The 11,334-nt window shown below is 39.0% G+C and overlaps 1 gene segment (V, D, J or C); it reads left to right on the top strand.

The window, feature by feature from the left end:
* The first annotated feature begins 242 nt into the window (after window positions 1-242).
* LOC126083641 (T cell receptor alpha variable 5-like) lies at window positions 243-908 on the top strand. The segment is given in 2 exon segments: window positions 243-390; window positions 565-908. Coding segments are annotated over 2 exon segments (396 nt in total).
* Window positions 909-11,334: the final 10,426 nt, after the last annotated feature.

Below are 11,334 nucleotides of genomic sequence, written 5' to 3' on the forward strand. Positions count from 1 at the left end.
ACCCACATACTTCCTGATTGGAGGCATACTTGGAACCTAGTTTATTTGCCCTATTGCTGCTTCCTGTGTCAGTGTCTCCCATATACAGGTAAGAGCAGAGGATTTGACTAGCTGGTTTAGCAGTTGGGGATCTGACCACAAGATGGCAGAGCATCTCTGCTGATGCAGAACATCTGAAAGGTTCCTTTTGGTGGATTTCTCTGAGTAGGCTAAAGGCAGCAGCACATTCCTCTATAGGTGACTTAGGAAACTCCTGTGTTTTGGAGGAAAGGAAGAGGTAACTTGATAAAAGTAGTAGCTCTTGTGCCTGGAGGTTGCAGGTCCCATTTGGGAGAACAATGAAGATACTTACTGGACCTTTGTTAATGCTCTTGTGGCTGCAGCTAGACTGTAAGTTGAGGGTTTTTGGGGAGTGGGATGGTTTAGTAAATATTCATTAGAAGTCTGAGGGGGAGACTAGCCTTTTCCAGATTTCCAGTAGTTACTGTAGGAAAAGAAATGCAAACTCTGGAGAATGATGACTTGATGACATTTTCCTTTATCCGATGTTTCCTTTTTGCACAGGTATGGTTAGAGGAGAGAAGGTGGAGCAGAGTCCTTCTTTCCTGAGTGTCCAGGAGGGAGAGAGCTCTGCTTTCAACTGCACTTATACCGACAGTGGTTCCACCTACTTCTTTTGGTATAAACAAGAACCTGGAAAAGGTCTTCAGTTTCTTATACGTACTCTTGCAAGTGAGGACAAGAAACAAGAGGAAAGACTCACTGTCCTATTGAATACTAAAGAGAAACATTTCTCACTGCACATCGAAGACACTCATCTTGGGGACTCAGCCACCTACTTCTGTGCATCAAGAGCACAGTGCTCCCCAGGCATTGGCAGCCTGTACCCAAAGCTGAGCCTGGGCTGAAGGACCACCGCCATCCTTTGTCAGATGTTTGAGTGGAGGGTTTTTCTGTACTGTATTCCTAAGTCATGAAACCAGTTGCCACTGAGTTGACTTTGACTGCCATGAGTGTCAGAGTAGAATTGTGCTCCATAGGAACTCAATGGCTTATTTTTTTGAAGTAGATTGCCAGGCTTTTTTTCCCAAAGTGCTTGTGGGTGGGCTTGAATGTCCAACCTTTTGGTTAGCAGTGAGCATGTTAACTATTTGCACCTCCTAAAGATTGTTTTAGAATTATTAATACATGGACATTCTAAAACACCCTAAAAGATCAGTTTCAAAATGTCCTAGTAAGTGCTGGAACATTTGGAATGGAATCTTAAGGGGAACTAAAAAAAAAAAAAATGTGATTTCTTATTACATATTCAGGCATCAGTGTTGACTTTGTGGGTGTCATTCAGTTTCTTCCCTAGCAAAAACACTTTGATGTTAATGTCAGAGGATAGACTTCTCTAGGAAGACTCGAGAGTAATAAAATTAATTAACTTTTCCAGATTATAGAAGTATTAATCGCATATTAGAGGAAAAAACAAAAACAAAAAAAAATGTAAAACAAAAATCTTTTGTAATCTTATCTACCAAATATAATAGCGTAATAAAAAAAAAGCTTAATTAGCATTTATATGTGAGGAGCACTATACAATGTTGTTTAATATCATTTAGTCTTTACAATGCCTTATGAAGCAGGTACTGCTGTTGTCCTTATTTTTCTTTACAGACCAGGGAATGAGGCTTAGAGCAGTAACTCCCTGTTTCTGCTGTGTTTGAATTGTCTCTCCTTCTACCTGTCAGTCAATCTGATTCTTCAGCTTTGTCTTTGATTCTTAAGGTTCCTGGATTTTCGTATATATCCGATTCGCTTGTGTTTTTGAATCTTTGTTGTAAGAGGGATGACAGTGTCTGACTATTCTGCCAGCTGTCCCCACCTCTCAGATTGCATAGCTTTAACACTGCAGCGTAACACCTTCCTCAGAAATCTGTAAGGGAAATTATTTATAGTGATAAATGTGCACAATGTTTTCATTTAAGCCAATGAATAAGGAAACATATTTTGATAATTTCTCAACAGTGACTTCTAAGGAAAAGAAAGTTTGAGGCCCCCTATTGCTTATATGAAGGAGCCCTGTGGTGCAACGGTGAAGACCTCAGCTGCTAACTGAAATGTCTGTAGTTAAAACCCACCAGGTTCTCTGCAGGAGAAAAGACCTGATGATCTGCTCCTTTAATGATTGCACCCTAGAAAACTCTATGGAGACAGCTCTGCTCTGTCCGGTTGTGTCGCTATGGTTCAGAATAGGCTTGACAGCACAAAACCACAACGTAAATGTGTATGTCATTCACCCATTGTCCTCAGTTCTGCAGATTCACCCACTGCTGCCTCCAGTAAGCCTTAGTCACCCAGGCAGTAGAGGCCAGAAGACAAAAGAGGCCAGGATTGCCACATAATTCAATTGCAGACTCATGCCCTACCAGGTCACTGGGGATCTGCTTTCTTCGATCTGGTAGAGAAGTGGCCAGTATTATTTTACTTGAAGTTCTTTCAGGCATTCACTCACACAACAAATATTTACTTTATAGTACTATGTGTGGTGGTTGAAGATGTCATATTCTGCAATACAGAAAGTTTTCTGTTCTTATAGAATTTTTAATCTACTGTAGGGAGGCAGCACAAGGAAACATTTAAACAAATGATTTCAAAATATAAGTGCTACTAAGAAAATAAAATAGGGTAATGTGAATGAGAATCACACTGTTCATGGGCGTTTTCTCTGCAGTGGTGATATTGGAGCTGAGTCTTGAGTGACAAAAACAAGTCAACTGTGCTAAGACTCAAGAGTAAGGAAGAGTTCTTGGCATGCAAACCATGGTCATTATGCAGAAGGTACTTAGGTGTGTTTGTGACAGAAAGCTGGTGTTCTTGGAAGGTAGTGTGAAGGAGAGTGGTGGGTGATCATGACACAGAAGTAGGCAGTGATCACATCATATGTGGCCTTGTACAGTCATAGGTTCAGATTTTATTCCATGTGTAACAGGGGTATTTAATCTAATTTAGATTTCAGAAGAATTGTGCTCTAGGCTCAGGGGTTTCGTTCTTGGAGGGGAGGAGGGTGGGACAAGACTTGAGCATGAAGATAAGTGAGGAGAATCATGCAGAGGACCCAAAAAGACTTGATAAAGCGTAAACTAAGGCAGCAGGATTGGGAATGGAGATGAATTAAGATGCATTTTGAAGGTGAAAGAACAAGGCTTGCTGATGGCTCGAACGTGGGAATGAGGCAAAGAGGAAAATCAAGGGTGAAGTTTATGTTTTTAGCTTATGCTGTTGCTGTTATTGTTAGGTGCTGTCTAGTCCATTCTGACTCATAGCGACCCAATGTACAATGGAATGGAATACTGCCATCCTGCATCATCCTCACAATTGTTATTCTTGGGCCCATTGTTGCAGCCACTGTGTCAACCCATCTTGTTAAGGGTCTTCTTTTTTCACTGATCCTCTACTTTACCAAGCATGATGTCCTTCTCCAGGGAATGGTCCCTCCTTATAACATGTCCAAAGTATGTGAGATGAAGTCTTGCCACCCTTGGTTCTAAGGAGTATTCTAGTTGTACTTCTTCCAAGACAGATCTGTTCTTTCTTCTGGAAGTCCATGGTATATTCAATATTCTTTGACAACACCATAATTCAAAAGCATCAATTCTTTGGTCCTCTTTATTCATTGTATAGCTTCTGCATGCATATGAGGCTATTGAGAATACCATGGCTAAGGTCAGGTGCACCGTAGTCCTCAAACTGACATCTTTGCTTTTTAACACTTGAGTCTTTTGAGGCATTTTTGCCCAATGCAATGAGTTGTTTGGTTTCTTGACTGCTGCTTTCGTGGGCATTGATTGTGGAGCCAAGTAAAATGGAATCCTTGACAGTTTCAATCTTTTCTCCTTTTATCATGATGTTGCTTATCGGTCCAGTTGTGGAGATTTTTGTTTTCTTTATGTTGACATCCAATCCATATTGAAAGCTGTAGTCTTGGATCTTCACCAATAAGTGCCTCAAGACCTCTTCACTTTCAGCAAGAAATGTTGTATCATCTGCATATTATGGGTTGTTAATGAGTCTTCTCCAATCCTTATGCCATGTTCTTCTTCATATAGCCCAGTTTCTTGGCTTATTTGCTCATCATACGGATTGAGTAATCATGGTGAAAGGATACAACCCTGACACACACCTTTCCTGACTTTAAACCATGCAGTATCCCCTTGTTCTGTTCAAATGACTGCCTCTTGGTCTATGTACAGTTTCCTCATGTGCACAGTTCAGAATTTCCATTCCTTGCAATGTTATCCACAATTTGTTATGATCCACACAGTCAAATGCCGTCGCCTAGTCAATAAAACACAGGTAAACATCTTTCTAATATTCTTTGCTTTCAGCCAATATCCATCTGACATCAACAACGATATCCTTTTTTCAATGTCCTCTTCTGAATCCAGCACGAATTTCTGGCAGTTTCCTGTCAATGCACTACTGTAACCACTCTTGAATGATCTTCAGCAGCATTTTACTTGTGTGTAATATTAATGACATTGTTAGATAATGTACACATTCTTTTGGATCCACTTTCTTTGCAACAGACACAAATATGGATATCTTCCAGTCGGTTGGCCAGGCAGCTGCCTTCAAATTTCTCATCATAGGAAAATGAGCACTTCCAGCACTTCATCCATTTGTTGAAACATCTCAGTTGGTATTCTATCAATTCCTGGAGTCTTGTTTTTTGCTAATGCCTTCAGTGAAGCTTAAACTTCTTTCTTTAGTACCATTGGTTCTTGATCATATACTACCTCCTGAAACGTTTGAACGTCAACCATTTTTTAAAGGCCTTTAGCTTTCTTCATGTATGATGTCTTTGATGTCATGAAAATTGGTGGCTTTTACAAGCTGGAGAATTCTGAAGGAGGGAAAAGTTTGTGATTCTAGTAGGCAGATAAGAGTTTTGTTTTGGACATGTTAAGTTTGAGATGTCCATAAGATATCAAAATAGTGCTGTTAAACGGGTAGTTGGATATTAAGCTGGAAGCTCAGATGGGAAATGGCTGCCTAATGAATGATGTTAAAGCCATGTGAATTGACTAAGCTGAGCTCATGAGTCTACATTAAGGTGTAGCAGAGAAGGAGGAATCAGCAAAGGAGACTGAAGTCAACTATTTAATTGAAGGGGAGACAAATAATGTGTACTCTAACAGAGGCAAGACAAGAAAATGTCTCATAAAGTATTAACACATAACTTCTGGCCAATATGGTGCCACATACAGAAGCACCACACTGTCGCTCCAAAACGAAGACCTGAAAAGCTAAGAAAAACAGAGACAAATGTCAATCCGGAACCGGAAGTGTCAAATGAAGTGATAAAGAACTCAGCCAATCACTGAATAGAATAAGAAACTGACAGAGAACAGAGAGCAGGGAGAGATACTTGCAGAGGTCCCCTATCAGCTAAGGCAGCACAGATTCACCATCTTGGACTCCTGTCGGATATTGGAGGACAGGGAGCACGGGAAAGTAGCTTCATGGAGCTTCCAGCAGGAGACAGAGCACCCAGTAACCAGTGATATATGGTTTCCTAACCCCCACCCTCCTTCTCCCCTCCTCCCCCAGCCTCCTCTGCTTCCTGCCAGCTGTAGTCTCTTGGCCAGGAGGCAACTGCTTAGGCCCCAGGCCACTAGGATTCACCCACACACACTGGCCAGCTCCTTCAGTGCCATTTGTCTGTTGCTGATGTTGCTTTCTCCATTTCTTTTGGTTTCTTCCGTGTTTACCACCACCTCCCCCTCTTTTGTCTCAAACACCTTGCTCCATGTGCTTTCTTTGCTTCTTGTTGAAAGTCTGTGAAGCACTGCTTGTTTGGGGAACCACTCCCCAGGCCCATACACCCACGTGGGATTCCCAGGGCTTTTTAAATTGTGTTTTGTTTTCCTTTGTTTTTTTCCTTTTCATGGCTTGGGAGCCCCTTCTAGCCAGGCTGCACAACATGGCTTAGGAGCCACTATCCCAGTCTGTGAAGCTGCGTCAGAGGGACCCCAAGGGGGCATTTTTCTTTCCTTCTTTTTTCCTCTCTGTCTTTCTTCATTTCTCACTTCTCATCTGTCTATATTTACCTTCTTTTCCTGTCTCCTGAATACTTGGTGCTCTGTGACATCTATACCCTACCTAGCCAGAGTATACTGCACAGCCTGGGAACCACTTCCCTGGTCTTCACAGCCACACCAGTGGGACCCCTGTGTGCTTTTCTTTTCTTTGTTTATCTCCTTTTTTTCACCCCAATTTTTATCTAGTTATTATTTTTTTCTTTTCCACTATTTTTTTCCTTTTTGTTTTTCTCTGTTTCTTGGGTTCTCTTCTATCCCCTCCAATAGCAAGCTCCCTTAACACTGCTTTGTTTTTGGCTCCTGTTTCTCTCTTCTCTTTCCCATCCCATGTTAACTCCACACTTCACAACCTGCCTCCTTCTTTCTTCCTACCTGTACCCTTTGCTGAACATCACACCCCCAAGCAGCACAGGCATGGCCTACGAGAATCTGCCGAGCTCTGATTCCTGGCCCACCCTGTTGGCCCTAGTACATGGCACAAGGAACCCATTCCAGCCCCTTCACTTCAGCTGGACTTGCTCTGCTACACCATAGCTGAGTGGTTGGCCCTGCCCATTGGACAAGAAGGTGAGAGGCATCGTGACCACAGATGAGCCAACAACAAAGGATGTGCAACTGGCCTGCTCAGACACAACAAAATAAAACAAAAAGGCAGGATGAAACAAACAGATGTACAATCAATAAATGAAGAAAATAACTACGGAATGTCCCAATGACAGTACACAGTCTCAAAATATACAAAAACAAACAAAAAACAAAACAAAACAAAAAAGGACAGGATGGTTCGAGTAGTCTAAAATTAAATTCCAGATGACTTTCCAGTAGAAGATAAGGCACTAGAGCTACCTGACAGGGAATTCAAATCTCTAATATTCAGAGATATCCAAGAGTTGAAGCAAAAAGCAGACAAAAATGAGGAAAAAATAGACAAATTCATGGAAAAGGCAGACAAATGCATGGAAAATACAGACCAAAAAAAAAAAGGAAGAATTTAGGAAAATAATATAGGAACAAAATGCCTAAATAAATTCACAACTAGAAATCACACAAAAACAACAATTAGAAATCCAAAAGATAAACAACAAGATTTCAGAAATGAACAGTGTCGTAGAAGGACTGAAGAGCAGGTTTGAAATGATGGAGGACAGAATCAGTGAAATTGAAGACAAACACTTGGATATAACTCTGTTTGAGGAAAAATCAGAAAAAAGAACAAAGAAAAGTGAAGAAACCCTGAGAATATGTGGGATACAATCAAAAGCAAAAATGTGGGAGTGATCAGAGTTCCAGATCGGGGGAAAAAACAGAAAACAGAGAAAATCATGGAAGAATTGCTGAGAGAAAACTTCCCCAATATCATGAAAGATGAAAAACTGACCATCCAAGAAGCCCAACAAACCCCATATAAGATGCCCCAAAAGTAAATCACCAAGGCATACCTTAATCACACTTGCTAAAAGCAAAGACAAAGAAAAAGTCCTGACAGCAGCTTGAGAAAAACAAAAAGTCACATACAGAAGAGAAACAGTAAGACTAAGCTCTGATTATCCAGCAGAAACCATGCAGTCAAGAAAAATGTCAACCAAGAATAATATATCCTACAAAATTCTTATTTAAATATGATGGTAAAATTAGGACATTTCTGGATAAATAGAAATTAAGGGAATATGTAAAAACCAAACCAAACTTCCAAGAATTATTAAAATGAGTCCTTTGGTAGGTGAACAAACAACATCAGTCTACAACCTCAATCTAGGACACAAGATTGTACCAGCCAGATAGCAACCTAGGAAATGAACTCCGAAGGACTATCCAAAACCAAAAGAATTACAACAGGGAACCAGAGAGGTTAATCTGTAAATGACAACAATGTCAGAACAATAAAAGAGGGAACAAATGACATAGGCATAGAACTTTCTACTGGATAGGAAGGCAAGGTGATACTGAGTAATAATACACTGGTTCAAACCAACCTAGGAAGATAAGGGTAAATTTCAAGGTAATCACAAAGAAAGTTAACAAACCTACTCTTCAAAATAAACAAGAAAACCATAAAGTCTCAATAAAAAGAAAATCTACAAAAACAAAAGAAATGAAAAAGAAATCCACAAACGAAAGGAATTCAGCACGGGAGAGTAAGAGGAACAAAGAAAATGTCAGCACCACACACACACACACACACACACACACACACACAAAAAAAGCAGTACAAAATGACAGCAATAAACTCACACCTATCAATAATTTCACTGAATGTAAATGGTCCAAATGCACCCAGGAAGAGAGAGTGACAGAAAGGACTAAAAAAAACAGGATACATCAATATGCTATCTACAAGAGACACACCTTAGACACAAAGATGGAAATTTATTAAAAATCAAAGGATGGAAAAAATTCTATCAAGCAAATAACTTTCAAAAAAGAGCAGGAATGGCAATACTAATCTTAGATAAAATAGACTTTAGAACAAAATCCACCATAAAAGACAAAGAAGGGCACTATATAATGATTAAAAGGATGATCCATCATAAAGGCTTTATAAAAATAAACATCTACATACCCAGTGACAGGGCTCCATAGTACATAAAACAAACTCTGATGGCACTGAAAAGAGAAATTGACAGTTCCACAATAATTGTAGGAGACTTCAAGACACCACTGTTGGTAAAGGACAGAACATCTAGAAAGAAACTCAACAAAGATACAGAAGAGCTAAAGGGCACAATCAGCCAACTTGACCTCATAGACATATATAGAACACCCAACCATTGCAAAGTACACATCCTTTTCCAATAAAAATGGAACATTCTTCAGAATAGACCACATCTTAGGCCACAGAGCAACCCTCAACAAAATCCAAAACACTAAGATGATACAAAGTATCTACTCTGGCCACAATGCCATCAAGGTAGGAATTAACAACAGGAAGAGCAAGAAAAAAAAAATCAATTACATGGAAACTGAATAACATCCTGCTTAAAAACCACTGGGTAATACAAAAAATCAGAGAGGGAATAAAAAAAATTCCTAGAATCAAAGAAGAATGAAAACACATCATACCAATATCTTTGGGACATAGAAAACGGAGTACTCAGAGGTTAATTTGTAGTAATAGATGCACACATCAAAAAAGAAAGGGACAAAATCAAAACATTAGCTACACAACTTGAACAAATACACAAGAGCAAAATAAGTCCACAGCCACCAGAAGAAAGGAAATATAAAGATCAGAGCAGAGATAAATGAAATAGAGAACAGAAAAACAATAGAAAGAATCAACAAAACCATAAATTGTTTTTTTGAAAGGATTAACAAAATCGACAAACCACTGGCCAAAGTGACTAAAGAAAAACAGGGGAGGATGCAAATAATCCAAACAAGAAATGAAATAGGGGCCATTACAACTGACTCAACTGAAATCAAAAGAATCATAACAGAGTGTTATGAACAACTATACTCCAACAAATTTGAAAACCTAGAGGAAATGGACAAATTTCTAGAAATACACTACCTACCCAAACTAACACAAAAAAATGATGTTGAAAGCCTGAGCACACCCATAACAAGAGAAGAGATGGAAAAAGTAATAAAATACCTCCCAACAACAACAAAAAAAGCCCTGGCCCAGATGGCATCACTGGAGAATTCTACCAAACATTCAGAGAAGAGCTTACGCCAGTACCACTCAAACTATTTCAGAACATAGAAAAGGAAGGGATGCTTCCAAATTCATTCTATGAAGCCAGCATAACCCTGATACCAAAACCAGGTAAAGACACCACAAAAAAAAAAGAAAACTATAAACCAATATCTCTCATGAGTATAGATGCAAAAATTCTCAACAAAATTCTAGCCAATAGAATTCAGCAACACATTTAAAAAAAAAAAATACCACAACCAAGTAGGATTCATACCAGCAATGCAAGAAAGGTTCGACATTAGAACGTCAATCAACTTAATCTACCACATACATGAAAGAAAAAAATCACATGATCATTTTAATAGATGCAGAAAAGGCATTCAACGAAGTCCGACACCCATTCCTGATAAAAACTCTCAATAAAATAGGTATAGAAGGGAAATTTCTTAACATAATAAAGGGTATCTATGAAAAACCAACAGCCAACATCATTCTAAATGAAGAGAGGCTGAAAACATTCCCCCTGAGAACAGGAAGAAGACAAGGATGTCCTTTATCACCCCTTCTATCTAACATTGTGCTGGAAGTCCTAGCTACAGCAATAAGGCAAGAGAGAGAAATAAAGGGCATCCGAATTGGTAATGAAGAAGTAAAACTGTCCCTATTTGAGAATGATATGACACTATACACAGAAAACCCCAAAGACTCCATGAGAAAACTACTGGAATTAATAGATTCGGCAGAGTAGAAGGACATAAGATAAACATAAAAAATCAGTTAGATTCCTATATGCGATTAAAAAAAAACAATGAAAAGGAAATCATGAAAACATGCCATTTATAATAGCCCCTAAAAAAAAAACAAACATGTAGGAATAAATCTAACCAGGGATGTAAAAGACCTATACAAAGAAAACTACAAAACACTATTGCAAGAAACGAAGAGATCTACATAAATGGAAAAACATACCATGGTCATGGATGGGTAGATTCAACACTGTGAAAATGACAGTTCCACCCAAAGCTATTTACAAATACAATGCAATACCGATCCAAATCCAACAACACTCTTTAAAGAGATGGGAAAATGTGTCATTAACTTTATATGGAAAAGGAAGAAGCCCTGGATAAATAAAACACTGTTGAAGAAGAAGAATAAAGTAGAAGAACTCACACTACCTGACCCCAAAACCTACTATAGAGCTACTGTAGTCAAAACAGGCTGGTACTGGTAAAACAACAGATTCAATGACCAGTGGAACAGAATTGAGAACCCAGACGTAAATCCATCCACCTGTGGTCACTGGGTCTTTGACAAGGGCCCAAAGTCCATCAAATGGGGAAAAGACAGTCTTTTTAACAAATGGTGCTGGCAAAACTGGATGTCCATTTCAAAGAAATGAAAAAGGACCCATACCTCACACCATATAGAAAAACTAACTCAAAATGGATCAAAGACCTAATATAAACCAAAAACTATGAAGTTCATTAACAGGGTACAAACCACAACCAAGAATACACAAACTCCAGAGATAAACAAGATAACTGGGATCTTCTAAAATTTAAACACTTAAGCTCATCAAAGGACTTCCCAAAAAGAGTAAAA

The sequence above is a fragment of the Elephas maximus genome, chromosome 10 (genome assembly GCF_024166365.1).
Source record: "Elephas maximus indicus isolate mEleMax1 chromosome 10, mEleMax1 primary haplotype, whole genome shotgun sequence".
Lineage (NCBI taxonomy): Eukaryota > Metazoa > Chordata > Mammalia > Proboscidea > Elephantidae > Elephas > Elephas maximus.